Source organism: Lycorma delicatula, chromosome 8 (assembly GCF_047948215.1).
Source record: "Lycorma delicatula isolate Av1 chromosome 8, ASM4794821v1, whole genome shotgun sequence".
In the NCBI taxonomy this organism is placed as follows: domain Eukaryota; kingdom Metazoa; phylum Arthropoda; class Insecta; order Hemiptera; family Fulgoridae; genus Lycorma; species Lycorma delicatula.
The window spans coordinates 60,562,518-60,587,843 of NC_134462.1; the positions used below are offsets into that span (position 1 = coordinate 60,562,518).

The window sequence follows — 25,326 nt, forward strand, 5'->3', positions numbered from 1 at the left end:
CGGAGGATAAATAGAAAAGAGAGAGAGAGTGTTTGGTCTTACCTGATCTGTCAGTTTTCCTTATTAAGAGACATTACATCACAGCTTATCAGATGATTACGAAAACAATTTTTTGTTTTCAATTCGCAAAGGTGTAACAATACGTGGCATCTTCTATCAAGTAAATTTTTACTACTTTCGTTCAGTAATTAGAATTAATCAGCAGGATAAATATAGAAAAACGAAGAATGAATTTGAGCCTTTCCTAATGCAATCAAGGAAAACTATTACAATGCCATACGCCTGATTTACCCTGCTTTTTGGGAGGGTAAAATCAGTAAAATCCAATAAGAAGAAATATGAATGTCAACTGTAATCTTTCTTATTGATAGAGGAGATCAATGCATTAATAAATTCTTATTGCAAGAGGTTATGGTAACCAAAATTTTTGTTTCTTTGAAAAACGCTTTTGACTATCACCGTCCAGGTCAAAAAGTAACAAAAAGCCTCTTCTCGGATGTTAAAATATGAACAAAGGTAGTAGTAGTAAGATTAAAATCAAAATAATAAAAGAGACGTATTAGGATAAAACACGAATAACAAAATTAAATTTACGGTTGTATATCGTTAAATTAAGTAAATTGATTCTTCTTAGAAATAACAATACAACCAAAGATTTTGCTGTTAATATTTTGAATTATTCATTAGTTAACTATTCTTAAACAACTTTTTCTTAATTATAACAGTCACATTATGGAACAAGCCTACAATGATAGCCATTAATACAGGAGTACAAGTTTAAGTTTCGACAAGAACCTTGGCGAGTGTTGTAAACTTCGCAACAGTTCATTAATGACCATTACAAAGAGTTGCATACCGTATTTTTTCTACGGCTGAGAAAATATTGGGAATACAGATTAAAATCGATGAGAAAATAAACATTTTTTACGGAATATTTTTTAAAATTTTTCAAAAAATACATTAAACAATACATTTCTGTAACAATAAGTTCTACCTTTTCTTTAATATATCGATCGGTCGTTAAAGACGTTTATTCTTCAAAATCCTATATAATTAACAAAAGGATAAACACCGTAATAAAGAAACATAGTTACCTATCGGTTTACTTTCAAATTAACTTCTGCCTGCTAACTACTAAATCGAATTAAAATCAGAGTAAAAAAACCGTTGATACGAGTTTCTAATCGGTCAACAGTTGAAAAGAGGTGACCTTTTGATGTATCATAATGAAAATTTGTTTCATTTTCCTCATTATGGTACAGGTTCCAACCTCTTAATTCAAATCGGTTGGAATCGTAGAAAAAACTATTTTAGCATTTAAATCACTAATAATTTATCCTTTAAAATGTTGTTTTCAGATTAAAATATTTCATTTTACATAATTTATACAAATTATCATGTAAAAAAATTTTATTATGAGATTTTAAAATACCGTTGATTTCTAAAATCGTTAGCTTATCTCAGTGAGTAACTTCGATCCACATAACCAAACAATGGTGTACATACTTTGTGTTCGACTACAATACTAGACCTCCCAAAAATGAATATAAAATTTATACAATTAGAAAAACAAACAGAATTTTGGTTAAAACAATTAGATGTGAGCATTTAATATTATCTCAATATCTTATCTACTTCTATCAAAAATCAGTTGATAAACATTGTACTTATAACAAAGGAAATATTAATTTATTGCGACCTAATATCATATATATATATATATTGTTATATAAATAGACGTATATGTAATCAACATCACGACCTTATCAGATAAGAGAACAATCAATAATTGACAAACTATTCAGACAAGTCGTGATTGTTTTGCTGCGAGATTATTCAGACTAAAGATCGATGTAACCGCATACAAAGTGTGTTCAATTTAATGACCTAACTCCCCAAATACTGAATATGGATTAGATGATTCTCCATGTAAAGCTTGAAATGAAGCTAATATACAGTAACACAAAATTCTACTATTTTCTATAATTTTAAACCGGTAAAAAAAATATCCAATCGGTTTAAAAAATGTAACTGATTATCTATTTAATTATAACATATAATAGCAATAATAATTTAAAGCTTTTAATTTTAATACTACTTTTCTTTTTAAATTATTTTTAACAAAATAAAAGGTATTTTATTTAAAAAATCTCAGTTGAAAAATAAAATTAAACCTCTTGAATAATTATTACAACTTTCAGGATTAAAACAAAAATAAAACTCACCATGTTAATAAATCTGTTTAGAATTCGAGTATCATAAATGTAATTAAAGACAATAACTCAAACTATTCAATAATTATAAAATCTCTACCAACAGAAAGATAAGTTTATAAAAAAAAAATAAAAGTTTACCTAATACAAGTTTATATTTTGTTTTAGAGTACAGTCTAATTAAACTTTTTTCTTGTTAAAATATTAACTTTGGTCATTTTAACTTTTTTTCCATATTAAATTTTTCTTTTATACTTACATAGTGTTTCTGTAATAACATTTTTTGACTAAAATATACATTTTTGTTAATTTTATTTCAACTTAAATATAAAAACTTAGAAATTAATGAATATTTATAAAATTTGTATTTTAATATAGTGCAAACGCACTGATATATAAATTTCATGCCCCTAACGCTGAGACTCACTAATTATCATATTTAGCTGAACATAATCTAAAAACCCAGTATAAAAATTGTATATATATATTTTTTTTTTTTTTTCAATTAATTTAGCTTATACTTAACAAAATATGTTTTCTAAATTTATAATGGGAGGTCAATATAGGGGTATTATATTTATATTAGTAAAGAATACGATTCTGACATTATTTAATTCGTAATCATTGGGTTAATAGGCGGCTACTGGACAGGAAATGTAAGCCTCAAAATCAATTCCTACTCCAAAGAATTGAAAATGGAGAAAAGAAGTCAAGATAAAGAAAAGGGCAAGGCGGTTTTAAAAAACGATCTACCCGAAGAGAAATCACAGAACGAGATAGAACATCACACCCAGAGAATAACTCAAGACTCCCCCTCTAGACATCAACTCCCCCATCCCATTCAAAATCTCTTGGGAGATAAAAGCGTTACTATCCAGAATGGGAATAGAACAATATCGGTAAACGATTTTACGTCGACAGTTTAAATTCATCGTTTGTTATATCATAACCGCAAAGGTTTAAGGACACCTGACACAAAACAGAAACAGTTTATTTATTAATAAGAATAATAAGCATGCCATGCCATGCTACGGAAAAGTAAAGATCTTAAAGAAAGTTTTGAAGTGATTACCGCTGGTTTTCTCACTGAGCCGAAAACAGGAAAATCTTCATTATAATAATTATTTCTGTTCTAAATTTTCATATTAGACCAATTTTCACGTTATATTAGATCAATTGTGAATTTTTAAAACGATTGGTGATATAATAGTAAGTCTGGAGAATAAAATGCAAAATATTTGCTATATGTACATAATTGAGTGTAATATTTTGTATTATTTAATCGGTCGCTATTTTCCTCTATTTCTACTAAAAATATTTTTCTCTATGGCTGTGTTATATCGTATGAATTACGCGGCTGGAACCTACCTCCTAATGAGGGTCATTGTATAACAGATTTTTCATTAATATACAGGTGTTCAACCGATCAAAAGCCTACCCTTTCAAACTTCTCATCGATCAGAAGTGGACATTGTTTAATGTATCAGCTATTTTATTATTTTGATTTTATTCCGATTTAAGTTACTATTATCTTGTCTGCTAAGATGATATCTCCTCGTAATAAATGGACTGGTAAAAACGGTTTTTATACGTAATACATACAAATATCTTTCTTTCATTTCTAATTTATTTATTATAATTTTCAAATCCTTCATTACATTTCATATAATTTTATTTATATATTTTTTAATGTAGATACTGCATTATCGTACGACTTTAAAATCCTTCTATTACTAATAACTTGTACGATTATCATTAAACATTAGGAAGGTAAATTTCTTAAAAATCAATTAACCAATATATGTATATTTCTCACAAAGTAAAATTTACAGTCGATTACAGTATTAAAGAAACCATAAGTAAATATTATATCATACAATCACATGTTGGAGGCATCCATAAAATTACATACTAATATTCCTGCACAAAGTTAGGTCACAGCGGATCTTCCGACTACGGACTGTGTCACTGTCGCTTCATTTGCCGATGACACGGCTATTCTGGCTGCTGATTTTGATCCACCAACTCTGCTTAAAATAAACTACAATCTGAATTGGATCAAATCAACGAATGGTTATCCAAATGGAAGATTAAGGTTAATCAAGCGAAGTCGAATCATGTGACATTCTCAATGAGGAGAGGAGACTGTCCACAGGTCACCTCTATGCTGTTTTTACACCACATGCTCAAAATGAACAGTACTTTGGCCTTCATCTTGATCGTTGTCTGACTGGGAAGGTTCATGCAAGGGAAAAGAGAAAACAATTTAATATTAAGTTAAAGGAAAATATTAAGTTAAAGGAAACGTACTGGTTGCTGAGCAGGAGACACTTTAACAGAGGCGCCTTGGTTCGTAAGATACAGTGGTACGAATATCTGGGTTTACCATGTGTTCGAGAAGAAATACAGCGATTCGGTACAAAATGTAAATTGCGGCTAAACAACTACGTGTAACTACAGCTATAAACCTTCTAGACAATAGTAAAGACGTGTTGGACCTTGGTGACTTTATATGGTTTGAGGTGAAACTTCATCAACTTAGTGTTACCCATCGTATCATCGTTTCACTTCGTTCAATTTTAGTTATTCTATAAATATATACAAATCAACATATATTATATATATGTTGATATATATATATGTTGATATATATATATATATTATATCAGCAGATTACAGACAAAAATGTTATTTATTGAAATAACTTTGGTAGTCAATTGTGTGAAATCATTAAAATGATTTGTTTTAAAAGAATTAAATTTCGTTTCACAAAAATTTTTATTTTCATTGATACCTAATTTTAAAATAAGGTTATACCGATTAAATAATGAAGGTTAACTAAACCACTTAAAACAAAATAATAATTAAGCATGAAATCTAAATCGCTATTAAAATTTATACAAATTAAATTGCAAAATTTTGAAACAGTGCAATAAACAGCCCTTAATTTTCTTTAAAAACAGTTTGTATTGAAGATGTTTTTAATAAGTATAATAAGGAAGAAAGCCATGTTTCGTGTTTCAAAGATTATATCGTATATTTTCTTAAAAAGCTAAAAGAAGCCACTTCCTACTTTTTATTTTTTCAAAAATTCATCCCCCATTAAAAAATATCATAACATCAATGGCTGCACACCCGCTAATCCGACGTTTTCAAAAGTTTTGTAGAATCATTCCCATTTAAAATGCAACTTACTACACCAATTTTCATCGTTGCAGTTAAAACATTATTTACGAAATGTTTTAAACAAAATTTCAATATTTTTCGACTTGGAAATCCTCAAACATCGAGAAAGAAAGAAAACCTGGAGGAGACTTTTCTTATTTATAACAATGTTTTATGCATTTATAATTGCCTGCAAATTGAGAAGAGTTATTTTAATTAGGCCCTAGGACTTACATAGCATTAAACCATAATATAGTCAATACCCAAATAAAAACTTTTTTGAGAAGGAAAAAGCTACTTTCTCTACCATCTGCACTAGAATAAATAAGAAATTACACCTTCATTCTACCACTTTCACACCTAAGTCCATTTACAAATAGCGCATTAAACGAGTAGCGTTATATCATAGAGGTCGTGAGAGGGTGTGGCTTGAGAACAATTTGATCGATGAGGTAATGAGGGAAAGTGAGAAGTTGGAAGGGGCTAACCCCAACGACGAATGGGAGAAACTCCAACCGATATCTTTTATTACGTGTACGTTAGTAAATAAATACATATTTATTAAATATTTAAATAAAAAATTTAATAAAATTTTGATAAAGTTATTTTGATTGAGCTTGATTCTGAAAACAAGAATTAATAATTGAATTTTTTTCATTTCTTTACAGGTTAACAATTACCGCCTCTTGCCCGATGAATCTTCAGTATTTTCCAATGGATCGACAGCTCTGTCATATCGAAATAGAAAGCTGTGAGTAGTCTTTTAATTACAATTTTATTTTTTATATAATTAATTTATGTATAATCTAATAAAATGACAAAAATATACAAAAAAAATGTGTACAATTATCGATTTAAATTTATTTATAAATGTGTAATTTATTTTTCTTAAATATCATTTTTAAGATTTCACCTGTTAGCGTAACAAAAAATACATGTATAATTTATACGGTGGAATACTAATAGAAGTTTATAAGATTCCGTATTTTTTTAAACATTTTTATATATTATTAATTTTATTAATATGTTTCGTAAGCTCACAGAGATATTATTCAAAATTTTTTTAAGTATTTTGTATTGTACACATTTTTTACTAAATGTAATTGATTTTTTTTTCTTTTAATTTTAAATAAGTGTACAAAACTGAAAAAAATCAGACATAAAATCCGTTACTACTTACCTCTAGACAAAATTGATAATTTATTAGTTTAAAATGAAAGCCATTTTTATTGTTTTATTATTATTATAATACTTCGCTGTTATTAGTCTGGGTTTAATCCCGGGGTTAGCATGGCAATTTTCACACGGTTCAAAAATCTTTTATCATCGTTTACAGTAACTATTACCGGGCCTCAGCCTGTTTTTACCGATATATGAATAAATAAATTATTATTTAAGTAATAGTAAATTATTATTAAAGTAATGGATAATTGTGGATAATAAATTAATACAAATTAATTTTTATTTTCTATAAAAGATAAAATAAAAATTATTTTACTTTCACTCTAAAAATTAAAGAACATTGTATTCAATTAAAAAAAAAATGGTTTTCATTTTAATAAAATCATTACACATCGTTTAATGAAATCATAAAACTGATTTTTTAATAAGTTTCTCATTTAATAACAAATTATTTTGTAATTTTTTTTAGATTTTTATTTTTTATTCAATACTGTAATAAGTTGGAGTTTAAAAAGAAGTGCAGGTTTTTCTTAGCAAATTTATTTAATCCTTCTGTTAGTAGGTTTCACAGTCTCATTTTAGTAGGTTTCAATGTTTCATTTTAATAAGACAAATCAGTATAAATTTTATTCAGTAATATTTTAAATTATATTTTTTTAAACTAACTTATCAAATGATTTTTTACGATGTTAATAATAATACGAGTATGTGAAATTTTTCATGAATATTTTTCATAGAAACTGATTTACAGAAGGATAATAAACTTAATTGAAAACCGTGTCATTATTAAATTAATTTTTATTTAATGTGAAACATTTTATGTGCAACAGAAAATAAATATGTGGCGTTAATTAAAAAAAAGAACAATAAAAAAATTATTATGGATAATAAAAATGTATGCATAATATTTTTTAATATATTTATTATAGAAAAAAAGCAAACCAGTTCAAAGCGATTAATTTTGTCTAATAATTTATGTATACATCAACCAACATTAGTAATATAAACGCTTTTATTACTATAGACTGGATAATATTTTTTGATTATGCTGGAGGTATTAATCTGGAAGAAAGACCCAGAATTAAAAACTTAACTTCTAAATAATGAATATGGGGTGGTACTTCATTAAAATTTAAGATGAACCTTTTAGTAATGTTGCTTCTGAAATTAAACTGGTCACGATGACAATCAAAATAATTCACATTGGATAGATAAGAAAAGAATAATCACAGTTATTATTAAAAAAAAAATACTTAACTATCAAAGTCTAAAAAGAGCAAAAAACAATATAAAAATGTTAATGAAAGATTTAACTATTACTGTAGTTTACAGTTAATAATTTTTTTTTTTTAGTTCTTTATTTTTATTCAATGAGGGGTTGGTTTTTTTAATTTCATTTGAACGTGTAAGATTTTAGGTTATATTCAGTTTCGTAGGGTTCCTAATAAGTTTGGTTTTCGCCGTTCACATTTCAATTCATCTAATTGCAATGTACCAAATATCTAAAACAGATTAATACAAGTCATTTGAAAAATATTATACCTAATATTCATTAGAATCGCACAATTCCAAATAGCAGTATTAAAAATACTACAAAAACTGAACAAAAAAATATAATTTCTCTTATTACCAAAAATTAGTATGCTAATAATAATTCTTTATAAAAGAAAAAAAACCTGTTAGTTCAGAAATTGTTTATAATTTTTAGTATCCAGTATTGAGATTATTGTGTGCGCGTGCGCGCGTGTGTGTGTGTGTGCGTGTGTTTACTCTTTTTGTGATTTGCTTGTTATGGAGAATTCAAATACCAAGTCCTACGACCAATAATTATAAGACAAGGGTAAATTAAAATAAGGAATGAAAAAATGATAGTTTTTCACAAAAGAGGTTTGTTTATTTGTTGTTTTACACTATTTATTCGTTTTTGGAACATTTAAACTATTTTAAATATTAAAGGGATCACTCAAAGTTGTTTTCTTTTAAGTGTATTGATGTTAACGGACATTTCGTTAGTAGTATAACGATACGAATATGTCCAGACTGCGATGAACAGAGTAACGGTATCACGGTAGGGCTGATCATCATCTATAGTTCAGCGGAGTATGTTGACGTGCAGTTGTGCAGTTATTATATTAGATGGCCGAAGTAAGGAAAGATAAACCACTTGGGTGGTAACCTCGGGTTAAAGTAAATTTTTAATTTACCTTAATTTATTATTAACAAACAAAAAAAAGAAAATCATAAAATTTATTTTTCATCATTTAAAATAACCTCAAAAATTTTAGGCTCAGAATTTTAGGAATCGATAATGATGTTTCGTATTGTCAGTTTCCGGTAAAATATATTAAAATTTACCAAATTTCTCGAAATTTTCCTTTAAAATGTTTCAAAATACTCCATATTTCCCGATTGTAAAAAATTAAAGAAGTTACGTTGATTTTATACTGGTTTATCGCTCATTCAAACTTTCTAGAATTATTTTATCTCAAACTAAACTTCGAAAATTTTAATATTTAACTTTTAAAATGCTTTTATAAACAATAAACCTACAAAAAAGTGAAACATTTTTAACATAAGCCGATAAAATAGCACTTAAAGTATAAGAAACAATAATTTTCAACAAAATAAAATTATTTTATTCGATATCTAAGGCGCAAATCTTACACATAAGACACATAGCAACATCACAAAAACTTCAAATGGTTGATAAAAATACAGTATGAAAGGTAGCCCACTTAACCTACAAAGCAGAAGTTATTACTCATATTTTATTTCGAAAACAGAAATCCATGAATGATTGTCATTCTAAAAATACGTATAAATGCTACTGTAATTTTTTTTATCTTGTAATTCATAATATTATAAATAAATTTATTACATTTAAACTGTTCTTGATTAGAATTAAAGGTGATAAGTAGTATTAAAAGAAATGAAATATTTTTTTAAAGAAATCTTTAGCGGTGTTGTTTTTGCTTGTTAAACCCATGAATACTTAAATATTAGTTTGATTAAAAAAAAAGTATCTTTCTCTAAATATGTTGCTAAGAAATCATTCTTTTTATTTACGATTTAGGTGTAAATTTTAAACCTTACATTTATTATATTTTTTTTTTACAAGTAAAATACATTCACAAGATAAAAGAATACTAATATAGATTGTTTAAAATGCGAATAACGTTTTAATATTTATTTATTATAAACTAAAAGTAAAATAATATTAATCTAAAAATTTGCTCAACAACTTTATTTATTTTAATGTAATATCTAATCAGCCTTAATCAATATAATTTATTTTTATAGAATTCTTATCCCATGTAATTACTGATTTTCTTTGACCAATTTATAAATCTACAAATTGAATTCATTTATATCACTGTTTTTTAACTTAAAAAGAGGAAAAAAGACAGTTTTCGTTCCCATGCCAAATGAAATATACACAAGTGCCTTTTAGGAAGTATGGAACCGAAACCAACGCTATTTATCTTACGCATAAATTCATTCTAAAATTCTATAGTGATGCCAACATAAAATGAAAAAGCTTATACCATTATAACCATTATTTAAAGGAAAGAAGGATAAAGTAACATTAAAAATATATTTTCGTAAATAAGAACAAATCGTTACGATAATCACGTAAATTTTTATTTAATATATATTTTTTTTAAAAATGATTACACATTTATTTTTAATTGTGAGTTTTTTATCCGAAACGATTTTGTTTTTATTAGACGATTTTACGTAGGTTTATTTGAAATTATTGTATTGTAGTCATACAGTGAAACAAAATTTTTTAGTCTGTAAAAACAGCCCATAAAATTCGTTTTTCATCATTTAAAAATTTATTAAATACATTTTTCTTACCAACGTAGTTACATTTTTCTTACCAACGTAGTTGTCTCAAACCCAAAAATTATTGTAAAATAATGTTATTATAAAGTTCTTCCGAGTCGTTTAAATGATCCCTCTGCCAGTGAAACCGTCTGTTGTTTATATTTGAATAAACCATAACAATAAATACATGTTTTTTTTTATATATGTATAATTACTCTTGCAGATATATTCAATATGCCACCCGAGTAAAAAGGAATTAAGAAAATAGGGATTTTCCAATGGGAAGTATAAATAAAGTCAAAAAATAGGTTTAAGAAATAATATATTCTTTAAAATTAAATCTACCTTAAAAACCTTTAAAAATTTTAGCTTCATTATCTTTTTTCATATATAAAAAGTAAGAAAACATGTAAAAATGAGCTCGTTTAATGGAGCAATTTACTTACCAAATAAACTGTTGATCCACAGATTTACCTTAAATTTATCTGGACATATCTTATAATTTTCTTGAATTTTCGTATGAAAATACTTTGAGTATCAGAATAACATCAGGCTATATATGACTATGAAAAAATGTTCTCTATAATATAAAAAAAAAATTTCTTTCGGCACGCCGGAAGGCGGAGGTAGATTTTACCGGTGCTAAGTAGAAGATAAAAAAGATTTCCACCTTAAAGTTAAGAAAAAAACTTCAAATTTACTCAATACGAGAATGGTTGCATGTTAAAAAAGTTTCACATGTTTAACATACGACAAGCCCCATCTTCTTACAATTCCAGAAATATTTTGGTCATCCCTTCTCGTAAGGGTTGGTCATATCAAAAATTCTTTCAGACAAATTTTTTAGGTAATGTTTAGAGGACTAACGATCACTTTAAATCGATTCGATACTGTGCCTATTAAGAGAGGTATGATATTTTGTCTTAAAACCTCATTTTTTCCACCCCCTGGGCCAAAGGTTGGTAATATCAAAAACCTTTATTTAGATAAGTTTTTGGCCCTTATCCAAAGAATTGTAAGAACTTTAAACGAATTTGATATTTTACTTGATAGGAAAGTTGTAGAGATATTTTGTTTTTTAGAAAAAGCCGTCCCATTTTCACTCCCATGGTCTGATTTTGCCCATTAAAGAACTCGACCGAGATTTTGGGTCGTTATATTATATGTATCAATTTGAAAGTGTTTGGCGAAAAATTACGGCCACAAGAAAGTGAAAAAAAAAATATATATATATATATTATATATAAACTTTTGAACTGACTGTGGTTCAGTCAATCAAGAAAGGAGAAATCAGAATCACTAATATTTTTAATTTGAAATACCACCGATTTTATAATATTTCACAATAAATGAGCAAATAACTAACCGTGTTTATGTTAACTATTTTAATCCTTCAACATAAAATTTATTTCACCTATGGATACACACACACACACACACACACACACAGAGAGAGAGAGAGAGAGAGAGAGAGAGAGAGTATTATAAAAAATGAGTTAAAAGAACACTATTTTCTTCACCATTTAACACTTATAATGAATAAGTTAATTTAGAATGTAAATGAATATAAAATATGAAATAAAATCAGATAAAAATAAAAATGACCTTGGTTACAGGCGTGGTAAATGTGAGAATTAAAAAGCATAAATTATAAAACTAACACACATCTGAATTTATATTTTCAGAAATATCATTATTATTATTATATGATGTTATCCATTAGCTTAGAAATGTTAAAACAAATAACAGTAAATAACATGTTCGTGTTATACATATTTAAATATAATCTTAAGATTAAGTAAAGATCAGTTTTACATTTTTAAGAGAAAAATATTAATTAAACATTTTCTTAAAATGTATAACTACTGTATAAAAAGTTGTATGTGATAGGGAGAAATAATAATTTGTATTTATATAATACGTAATATTAAATAACTCAGACAGTTCAGGAAAAATAAGTTAAATAAATTGTATTTATATACTGTAGACTACTAAACTTGAACTGTTCACACTGAAGTTATATTATTTTTACTTTCCCATCTAGCGCTATAGCAGAGCTGTAGCTTGAGAAGGAAATTTGGGCATATGCGGTTTTCACTGTATATTTACGTTTTGACACCTAAGAAACCCAAAAAATTGGATGAAAATTTTCCAGATGTTCGTATGTACGTGTACGCGTACGCGCGCGCGCGAGCGCGTGTGTGTATGTTTTCGGTGTTGTACTCTAAATCATCCTATATCTTTGTAACTATTCGGCCGACTAAGACCAAACTTGGTCAGATTAATTTTATGGTGCATTGTTTTCATTAAATTTCAACTTAAAAAGTCAAGACGATGAGGGTGTAGAGTAAGGTCACCCTCAGTATCTCGAGATTTCGACTAATTATGGTGTTATTTTTTTAAGCACATTTGTTAAAAATTAAAAAATAATATTTTAAAAAACTTTTGCAAAATCGCATCCCCATCCCAAAAAATGCTCTAAATAAACTACTTACTGGCTTAGTGGGTATACTGCACCATTAGAACCCCCTCCTACCACAAGGAACGCTAGTATAGCATTGAGGTAAAGCTGCTGTAGTCGTCTTTTCATTTTCTGTTTAGCCTCCGGAACTACCGTAAGGTATTACACTTCAGAGGATGAGTGTGAATGATATGTATGAGTGTAGTCTTGTACAGTCTCAGATCGACAATCTGAGACAATCTCAGATCGACAAACCTTACTACCGTAAGGTATTACACTTCAGAGGATGAGTGTGAATGATATGTATGAGTGTAGATGAAGTGTAGTCTTGTACAGTCTCAGATCGACAATCATTGAGATATATGGTTAATTGAAACCCTATTACCAAAGAATACCGGTATCCATGATCTAGTATTCAAATCCGTATAAAAGTAACTGCCTTTGGATATTAGGATTTGAACCTTAAAACTGTCGACTTTGAAATCATCTGATTTGTGGTGACAAGTTCACCACTAGACCAACCCGGTGGGTTTCTATAGTCGTCTGCTATGTTATAACGTCACAGGTAAGCGGTAGAATTAAACAAATGAATAATATTTAAAGGGTAAAAAGGTATTTAAAGTACTAATACCGCCACACCCGTGCGAATGAAATACGGTACGCCCACGCGCTTTAGTGCGATCATCAGAGAAAATCCGCGTAACGGAAAAGTCCTACAACTGTGTTGTCAGCTATTTTTTAGTTTTTAACAGAATTGTTTTGTAATATTTTGTAAATGCGGTTTTATTTATTAATTTGGTTTTATCGTAATTATTTTTCTTTCCTTTTGTTATTTATAATTAAATCCTTTAGATCTTCACTGATTATTGTTTTAAAATCGATCGCACATCTAGTTACGATGTATTTTTAATGGTTCTTCAACGTATCTTTTTTTATATTTTATTTCAACAACCGTTAAGCAAACCTCTTTACTTTTGTTCAGTATATTTAATACTAAGAATAAAAATAAATGTTTAAAATTGTTATTAGTAATAATAAGTAATTTATAAAATTTAAAACAATTAATTAAATAAACATTAATAAACGTAATGTAACTACTTAAATTATATTTAACCCACTTCAACGCTTAATATATTTTTAAATTCAAAATATTCTTTAAAATATATACATAAATAAACGGTATACAGTTAATTTCTTGTTCAACCACTCATTTCCAGGCTTTAATAAATCAAAAAAGACAAATTATCATGCTACTTAAGCACAGTTACATCTCCGTAGCAGTTTGATTCTAATTGAGCTACAAAAAAAACCTTTGAAAACATCGCAAAGTTTTCAAAATTGTTTATATTACCGTATAAAAAGTTTAAACGTGTTATATTTAATATAAGTTCTCGGAAATAAATAAAATTAACTGAAAAGTCCTTTTGGGTATTATTGTTAAAAAAAAACCCTTGATCATGAAGGATAGATGATATTGTAATGCATTTTTTGTTCAATGATATTCTAATAACAGGACTTTGTGAAAGTCCTAACGTTGATATTCATTTATCGATATCCTTCTACCTGCTTTATTAATATTACTTTAACGTTCTTACCGATTTTTGTATTTATTTAATAGAGATAAAGAACATAAGAAAAACGTTATAAAATGATTTAGTAAACAAAATTAAAAATGTATTAATTAAAATTAACAAAAATTAAATCTTATACTAAAGTACTCTACCTTACGAATCTTAATACATAAAACCCCACAAAATTACAACACTTTAGGTTAATTTTAACAAAAAAAAACTTTTTTAGCAATTAAAGCCTACAGATTGAAAAAATAACAATTTTACGATTTTGAGATACTTATATACCTAAAAAGTGAAGAAAGAGGTTCAAAAAATGAAAATAAAATGAAGTTTAATACAACTTCCAATATTTACAACTTCTTTAATATCAACTTAAAGTTTTACAAGAATTTAAATAGAATGATTCCCTAATTATATTATTAAAATCGTTAGTTTCAATATTGAAAATTCATATTACCAAGAAACACATATACTAATAAATCTACGCATTGTAGAATTTTGTAACAAAGATTTTAGTATTTTTGGAGTTATGCCTAAAACGTTTACAAAAACAAAAATCCGGAAAATTTCTATTACAAAAAAAAAATGTAATGATTCAATTCGATATTTTGAAGCGAAAAATATTTATAAAGTACTATTTTTTATATTGTAAGGAGCATTTTCCTTTAAAAAGGGTTGAACGTATCATCACCATTCATCTTTCTAATGCATCAGTTTCGAAAAAAAAAAACAGAAACAGTCCAACGTTTTAAAAAATGCATATATTAAGTAAATTTTTACTTTCCCGTCTAGATAGTGCTATAGCAGAGCTATAGATTTAGAAGGGAAACTATTGTAATCGGTCCAGTTTGGGCGTATACGGTTTCCACCGGATCTTAACGTTTTAACAATAAAGAAAAAAAAACCGAATGGAAATTTTCCGGGTGTTAGTGTACGTGTGTGTGTTCTGTGTTGGCCTCTAAATCACCTAGTCTCCAGAACTACTGACCGATATTGGCCAAACTTGTTCAGATTGTTTCTATATATGATACCATTATATTTTCAAACGGTCAAAAGGATGAGGCTGTAAATCAAGGTCACCCTCAAGTATCTCGAGATTTCGCCTAATTGAGGTCATATTTTTCTTAGGTACAGTTGTTAACAATTAAAGAATAATAATATTTGCGAAGAAAAATTTTTCAAAATCGCACCCATCCCAAATAATATAGTTGTCGCCTGCTATGTTCTGACGTCACAGGTGAACGGTAGAATTAAATAAAAGAATAACATTTAAAGTGTAAAAAATAACTCGGCCTGGCTGGTTCACGAAATCGATCACCCGGTTGACTCGGTACCTGGTGTGTTAAGCCTCGTGCCTACGCCAGACTGCCGACCGTACAAGCGAAATATGTTCTATGTAAGTTGTGAAATTACATTAGTTTAGTTAGTTTACTACCGTCGCTAGTACCGCCACATACGAGCGAATTAAGTACGGTTTAGTTAGAATCATGCGCGTTTAGTTAGAATCATTGAATTAAATAAACGAAAAAATATTTTAAATTAAGTTCTGTGTGTATGTGTTTAAGCTGTGCATTAGAAACAACCTACAGTTGATTGGTTGGTTTGCTTGGCATTTCTCCCGCCACCACCCCATTCGGTCGCCCTAAAGCATAAGACCGAATGTCTGCGCCACAAACGGCTACTGCGCCACGAAACAGTTAGTGTCCTAACTAGCTCCTAGAGCTAATCTAAAAGCATGAGCGGAATAACCGTGGTACATACACAACTCGCTTGCGTTGTCCACCTTAGGACTTTCTTAGAACGCGACTTTAGCGCGAGACGGGAAAGTCCTATTACTACGTTGTCAGATTTTAAGTGTGCTTCCATTGGCAATATTTTTATAAACAAAAAAAGAATTTCTTCAACCCTTTTCTTCAGACAAGCTAAGTAAATATCTCCCCATTTCTTTTTTTTTTTATTATCTACATATCTACTAATTTTCATAAGTATAAATATAAATAGTTCGTTAAAAATAAAGCCAAATAGGCGTAGGTCATCGATAAATTTTATAAGAAAATAAAAGCGGCTCGGAACTAAGAAAAATGGAGAATTTTTTGTGTAAACCATTCTATAAAGCTCATCAATCAAGATGAAAATACTAACACACAACGCATATACATATATATATATATATTTGTGATGTGAGTTTTTTACCAGTAAAAATACTTCTATTTTATATTTTATAATATAAATACCAAGAATGTAAAAGTGCGACTGTATGACTTAATAGAATATAAAATTCAAGATTTAGTCTGTAAATTAATAAAATACACAATTATTATAATTTCAAACATTATGCAAATCTCTAGACATGCTGACCCTCGTAGGAGAAGACACCAGCCTAGTAACGATCCCGGTCGCCACACCGCCCTCTTCGTTCCTTGTCATAATGGGCTTTACTGAGGACGTCTTTTAGACCCTCTAAACCTGATAACACATCAGTTTTGTCTCCGTCAGGTTACCATCGATGCAAATCCCTCGGCAGACATTTCCATCAGTATATTTACATTACTTACAATCGCCTTCGTATAGTTTCTTTCAACCACGACCTCCTACCGTAACTTATACACCTTAACTATCAAATTAACCGATTCAAGGAATCGCGATCCCCGCGCCCTTTTACTAACACCAAACGTTTCACACAAAAACTATTCCCATTTGTAACTTTAATTAGACTATGCACTCAGATCATTAGTTTGTTGGATTTTTAAACACCAAAAATATTATTCTTATAAAAACACAAAAATCTGATGTGGACACCACATGACTTCCTTTTACGCCAATTAAATTACACATACACTTTGTTTTAATGAAAGTACATAAAATTATATTGCATTAATAACTTCTGATATTTTTTCTTTTTTTTTTTCTTTAATTGTTATTGAATTATTATTAATTGTAAAGACTTTTTTTACAATCAGAGGTAATGATTAATAAATCAATATATTTAAATTTTTTTTTAAATTTAAAAAAAAAAAGAAGTCTGATTTGAACCGATGTGACTTTCCCTTTTAAGATCCAAATATTTCATTAATTAAAATTTTATTTGGCTCTAAATCTGGAACCAATGAAAATAAGTACCACTTGTGATATATCTTTGGAAAAGCTCTCAATGAGGGCTTATTACTGCAGTTAAGGAAAAGTCCAAAATCCAAATTTTCTGAATTTTGTGCTTTTTTGAACAGTTTTGGTTCAGTCGAAATGTCAGCGATTGCAATCAAAAGGGGAGGTGTAAAACTAGACGTTACAACAATCCTAAATCCAAAATTTCCTACTGCTAATAGATTTTGAGTTATGCGAGATACATACGTACGTAATGACGTCACGCTGAGTCAAAATTCAGAATTCAGGGATGGTCATAATGGATATTTCCGCTTAAATCTGAAAACCGAAATTTTTCGCGATCACAATACTTACTGTATTGTAGTTTCTGTATTGTAATTTCTCGCCGATTAATTATCTTTTCCAGATTGATTTTTTTTTTTAATATTAATCATTAGGATTCCGAAAAACTGAAATACTATGTTCTCAACAAATTGGGCTTGGTTTAGAATGATACAAATAAATATGAAATATATTTTCGAATTCAAAGACTGTGAGCGTTATCAATGTGCTACCATTTCCGAAGACTGTATATTTTTAAAGTAAAAGAAAAATGTAACAGAATCGGATTTGCGTTCGATATTAAGATGTCCTAAACACTGCACCCCACAAAAAATAATAAACATGATCCATTCATAATAAATTCAGACGGGAAAATTCAATAAATTGTCATCGATAGAAAAGATTATATTTATAAACATCATCTCACAAAAGATTTTAAAAAATTTGGAGTTATAAAGGACACCACAGAAAACAATAACCACAAATAAAAGCACGAAAAGCGATCATTACAATCCAGCATTTAATGTATTGTCCAAGTAATAGAACAACGAAGTACTATTATCTGTCATTACAATATAAAAAGAGTTGTGTTAAACGGTTATTGAGATAATATTAATAAAAAACTAACAAAAACTGTTTCTAAAACGATATAAAAATTTAAATCTATATACTCATTTTGATTATTAAACATTTTCATTATCAGTAGGTATATAGGGAATTAACAAAGATAAAAATAAATGAGACAAATCGAAAATAAAAACAAAATAACAGTTAACAACTGAATAAATAACATATAGTTACGAAACATAATAAGAGTATTTCTTTTGTTTTATAGAATATAAAAATAACTGCAGACTAAAAATTTTAATATATTTTTAAAATATTTAAGTGTAAAAATTATTGGAAAAAATAAAATTATGCACCCTGAAATTCATTAAAATCAATTTCCTGAGTATTAGGTTAGGTTTAATTTATGACTAAACAGTTTAAATAATCATTTATTTGCGACACATTATCCCCCAAAGTATTCAGTCAATCCTTGGTAATCCATTTGAATTACTTCCTGTAAGGAGTGCTCAATCTGTTGCAAATCTAATCTGCCATTACACTACAAACATAGGTTGCCATATCCATAATGGTTGTAGAAAATCTGAACCGGACACCATTTAAGGCAATCATTATAATACACTTAACACCGGAAATATATATGTTTTGTGCGTACTATCACTAAAAAAATAATTTAAAAAAAATATATATATTTTTTTTTTGTGTATGGTCATCGACTTCTATTGTCATTAGCCCTTTATCCAAACAAAAAAAACTCTTTCTCCTAAAAAAATCTCTAACCAGCTAGCCAGAAGATAAATCTTGTCAGATAGTTTACCCAGAAAGACTCTTGTCATAGAACATTAAAAACCACAAAAGGACACATAATTACCAGGGTATATTGCCTTTCCACTAAAAAACATTCAATCGATTTCGGAGAAATGCCTAAAAATATTATACGAGGGTGGTCGAGAAAGAAACTACATTTGTGCCTAGCGTGGGATGGGTGGGGATAGAGCCGCCATCTTGGCATTAAAACGTTTCTATACTCAGTACGTATCAAGCTGTCTTAGCGTGTGGACTGTGATTTTCTACTTTATTCGTTGTGAATTATTGAAATGTGCGCTTCAATAGAATATTACGCAAGTTGTGAAGTGCGTTCAATGATTAGGTTTTTACTGGCAAAAAACCTCAAACCAATTGAAATTTATCGGCAAATTTGCCGATAAAAAATGGCCGCACATCACTTTAAAAATGGCCGCACCAATGTTCATGATGAGAACCGCAATAGTCGGCCTAGCCTTGTGACTGATGAACTGACGATGAAAATCAGTGATAAAATTCGTGAAAATCGCCGCATTACGATTACGGAACTCTGAACTCTCGCTTCATTTTCTCCAAATTTCACTGCATGAAATTGTATCAGGGAAGCTTGGTTATCACAAGTTTTGCGCCAAAAATCTAAGGCGGTATTTTTCTACAGAGAAGGGATTGAAAAGCTTGTGTATTGTTATGATAAGTGTCTCAATTTAAATGGTGACTATGTAGAGAAATAGTTTAAGATTGTCCCTTTCAAATGTATATAATTTTTTTTTTTTATTTGGTTGGTTTTTTTATTTCAAAATGTAAATTACTTTCTGGACAGCATATATATATATATATAGGCAGCATATATATATATATATATATATATATATATATATATATATATATATATTGTATATATTATTCCGTGATCCCTTGAGCAATCACAAAAAGTCTGTTGGTAAAATCCCCTTCTTTCTTCTTTTACAACCAAATATTTCGACATAGCTTCCCTACCTTTTGGTCGAAACTTAGTTAGATCCTTCTTCTCTGTATCACTGAACTCGAGCTTTTCTTTCTCTTCCCTTGCGAAGACAAAGGCAAAGGACAAGGATTTTTATACGTGGACTCTCTACCATAGAAATTGTGGAAGTTTCCATCTATAAAGTTTCGCCATTCAATATGTCACAAGGTGTGGGTATGAAAGCATGCGGGCAAAGGAGAGGCGGTTGAACATGCCCCGGATCTTTGATCCTGCCTGGTTTCTACCAGTCAGTCGCCTCCTACAGATTTAACCCGGGCCGAGGAGTCAATTACTGCCTGACCCGCTATACCGTTATCCATACCTGATACCGATATCCTTACCCATGGAACAATCCCTACTGAGGGCTAAAGAAACTAACTCACGTTGAACAGGCAGACTTGTGGTCTTCGGCGGAGAAAGTTCACGATTCACCCTTAACACTGTTTCCACAATCGTGGAAAGGGATGAGCACATAAAAAGTTGGAGATTTAGAACGAATGATGAATCCCAAATTTAAAACAATTAAATAATGGCTTTTGTAAGTTATTACAAAAGTTGGAGCGTTAATAATACTTTTTTACAGATTTTGTTTAAAAAAATTATCAAATAAAATGTCAAACGAACGGAGAACTGAACGAATTAAATTTTTATATATACAGTATTGAAATTTGATAGTCGATTTCTAAATCATTTATCGATATGTAATCTGGGTAGAAATCTGGCAATTACTATTTTCAAAAATTAGAAAATTGAAATTGTAGCGGTAACATTTAGAAATTATTTTTTTAAAGTTTTAACGACGATCCAGTACGATGGTGAATGTTCTATAAATATATTTCATTATAAGGTTCAGAAAGAAAAAAAAGGCTTTAATGTTGGAGATCTATTCAGGCATTGAAAAGTAACCGACGAATCAAAACGCCAACAGAATTACATTTAAAAAAAAGAGGCGTTCATAAACGCACGCTTAACAACAAAGACCTCATATCAGTCGGACACTAACACAATCCATTGAATTGCGTACAAAAGTTAATTTAAATTATAATGAAATATTAAATTACAATTTTAATTATTTCTTTTTTTAAACTGAAAAAAGGACAGTGAAGAAAACCGAATCTATTGAAGTCATTATATAAATAATAATTACTGAAAAACATAACGGTCATATTTTTAAAAGGCCATCAGTGCAAATACTCGAACATTTTCTTTCAATCTATGTAACATTTTACATCTCTGTTAAAGACCGATTCTTTTCAACAACATTTTACTTTCATGCAAATTAAATTTTTATTTCATCGTATAGAAAAGAGTAACTTTTTTTTAATTCAAATACTAAACGTCGTAATTAGAATCCAGCACTAAATTGATTCATTTCATTGCAGCAGAAACAGTAATTGGATGTGACATAGAAACCTCACTTCTTCTGTGCTTCCCAACAGTCCGATACAAATTCTACGACTCGCTCGTTTCTCTATCTCAAAACTCAATGCCCTACTACACATTCATCGACGTCGTATACATATATAAAGAGAGAGAACGACGGACTAAATAAATGAAAGACTTTACGTTCTATAGATCCCTTCAAATTACAATCACCACCGCTTGGTTTACATACCTATATTAAAACCATTTCAAAAGAAAAAAATATATAACTTAAGTTTAAAATATTTATTAAATTTGGTTGAAAAAAAATATGAAATATATATTATATATATATATATATATATATATATATATATATATATATATATATACATACTCGTATGTATGAAAAAAAAAATATTTTTTATATATGTATATTACACTATTCAAACTCCAAATACCTACCTAACATTATTAACAAAATATTTATTAACGATCCCGATCACATACGTCCAAATCTTTCCGGGAATGTCCCAGAATACAGTTTTTTTCTAATCTCCAAAAAATGATTTTTAAGTAGTTGAAATATTCCAATTTTTTAATCTAATTGTGTGATCATTAAATATTTATTCCGTGAACTGTAAATTCTAATTTTCATCAAAATGGATTTAAACGATAAAGTTTTTTTAAGTAGCTGTAAAATATTTTTTTTTAAATTTAGTAATATCGCGGCTGCGAATCTCATTTTAATTTCCTTATACGAAATAAAGTATTGTGATCGCGACAAATTTCGGTTTTAAGATTTCAACGGAAATATCCATTTACATCATCCCTGAATCCATTTTGACTAGTTTTGGCGTGACGTCTGTACGTACGTATATATCTCGCGTAACTCAAAAACGATTTCCAGTACGATGTTGAAATTCTGGTTTAGGACTGTTGTAACATCTAGTTGTACACCTCCCCTTGATTGCAATCGACTGGACCAAAAGTGTCCAAAAAGTTTAAAATCCAAAAAATTTGATTTTTGACTTTTTCATAACTGCAGAAGCTCTCACTGATATTTTCAACAATATATCATCATGAGTGGTACTTATTTTCATTGGTTCCAGAATTACAGCCAAATAAAATTTTAATTAATCAAATATTTGGATCATACAAGGGGAAGGCACATCGGTTCGAATCGGACTTCATCGTCTTTCTTTTAACCTTTTTTTTTTTTTTTTACTTATTTATTAATAAATTATTAACCTCTGATTGTAAATTTTTTTTTACAAAAAATAATAATTCAATAACAATAAAAAAAAAATATAACTTTTCATTTAAAAAACATGTGTAAATATAATTTAACAGGCGTACAAGGAATTCATTGGTGTCCACATCAGATTTTATCCAAAGCGAGTCAAAATAGATTTTTGAAATTTAACATTGAACGTAATAAAAAGCAAAAAATAATATAAAACAAAGAAAAATCAAATTAAAAATTTGCATTAAAAAAATTAAAAATTATCAGTCGCTTAAAAATTAAATTTACCCGAATGTTTCTTTTTTTTGTAAAGTACTAAAATAACTTATGACCCTTCCCATGATGGTTTTTTTTATTTCGATTTAAATTTTCTTTTAAATCAATTTTAGTGAGTATAATCATTAAAAAATCCTCTGATGCATGACCGCAACTTTTTAAAAAGTCATATTTTTCAAAAATGCAATGATAGTATATTAATATTAAAAATTTTGGTTGTGGCTTTACTTTGTTGAGCACCTTGGCTTCAAAAGTCATATGCGGTTTTCAACGGATCTTGAGGTTTTGATACCTAAGAACACAAAAAACCGGATGGAAATTTTCCGAAGTTCGTATACTATTGGGCCGATTTTGACAAAACTTGGTCACATTATTTCTACATATGGAGCTTCAATGCCATTAAATTTTCAACTTAATTAGGATTTCGCCTAATTAGGGTCACATTTTTTTAGGCACATTTGTTTAAAATTAAAAAATAACAACAATATTTTCACAAAAATATTTTTGCAAAATCACACCCCAAAAAAATGTTGTTGAATCGTCTGCTATATTGTGACGCCACAGGTGAGCGGTTAAAGTGTAAAAAAGTAACTCTAGCTGGATCTCGAACTCGATCCCTGATTTACTCGGTACCTGGTGCGTTAAGCCACGTGGCTACACCAATAAAACCGACCGTACAAACAAAATTGTTCTATGTAAGTTGAGAAATTACATTAGTTAGTGCTGAGCATCGTCACTAGTACCACCACACCCACGCAAATTAAATAGGGTACGCGCGCACACAAACGAAAAAATGTTATATTTAAATAACCACTTTTTTATATATTTTTTACCGATATATATACTTTCTCGTTTAGATATTTCAATTGTAGCTAATAAGTTGTATGTTTTTACTTATGTGTTTTTATTAGATAAAGGTTTTTTTGTGTTTTTAAGTTTCTAATTTTTTATTTAATTTTAAAAAGAATAGAATCCCTACAATATTGTGAAGTGATGAAACAGGTCGGTGACCCAAGGAATTAGAATATTCAGTTTCGATTAATTTAATAATAGAGGCATGTATAGGAAAGATGAAATTGGCATGTATGCAAAGAAAGATAAAATTGTGTTGTGCGTAGTATGTAATAATAAATATATTGAGGTTAAAATATTAGCACAGAATAGAAAGGAATACAGAATATCACAATCATCAAACAAATCAGCTGAATATCATTTTAAAAAACTAACAAATTAATTACCTACTGCAATGTAAGCATATAAAACAAAATTAATCGTAAGAAATTTAATATATTCCAATTAATGTTAAAATATTTATTTTCCTATTTAAACTGTATAAAATTATTTAAAATCTAACACTGGATGTTTACTACTATTTTTATATCGATGAAAAGTAAAATAAAAGATAATATAATTAATAGCTAATCAAACAATATTTACAACAATCACAGTCGAAGGCATACAATTATCTTAAAAATCGATCTAACACATTAAAACTTTGTACTCAAAAAACGAAATCTGAACGTTCTTAGTTCTGAATTTGTTTAATCATTGTAGAATTGTAGAATTGCTGAGACACAAATACAGGTATATAATTTATTATTAAACGGTAACAAATAAAGCGGGTGTGAATATACGTTTTTACTTCCTTGTACGAAGTAAAGGAAGTACTATGATCGCGACAAATTGCGTTTTCAGATTTCAATGTAAATATCCATTTTGACCATCCCTGAATATATTTTGATTAGTTTCGGCGTAATGTCTAAGTACATATGTGCGTATTTATCTCAAAAACGATTAGCTGAGGATATTGAAATTTTGGATTTAGTACTTTTGTAACATTTAAGTTGTGCACCTTCCCTTTTGACCTCAATCGACTGGACCAAAAATGTCCAAAAAAGCCCAAAATTCAAAAAATTAGGATTTTGGACTTTTCATAAGTTGTACTTATTTTCATTGGTTCCAGAGTTAAAAACAATTAAAATTTTAATAAATGAAATATTTGGATCTAACAAGGAGAAGGCACATCGGTCGAATCCGACCTCCATCTCATTTTTTTTTCATTTTTTTTAATTTAAATATATTGATTTATGTGGTTAATTATTAACCTACGATTGTAAAATGAAATCTACAATAAATAATAATTAACAACAATAAAAATTAAATTTTTTTTTTAAATGAAAAGTACATAAAATTTTATTTCATTTTTTCATATATGTACT

The 25,326-nt window shown here is 28.6% G+C and overlaps 1 protein-coding gene across 1 annotated transcript in view; it reads left to right on the forward strand.

Moving 5' to 3' along the window:
* Nucleotides 1-25,326, forward strand: part of Rdl (Resistant to dieldrin) — a 497,648-nt gene that overhangs the window by 344,279 nt on the left and 128,043 nt on the right. Inside the window, exon 5 of the mRNA XM_075372468.1 lies at nt 6,047-6,129. Coding sequence (XP_075228583.1) covers nt 6,047-6,129 — 83 coding nt within the window. The remainder of the gene's footprint in view (nt 1-6,046; nt 6,130-25,326) is intronic.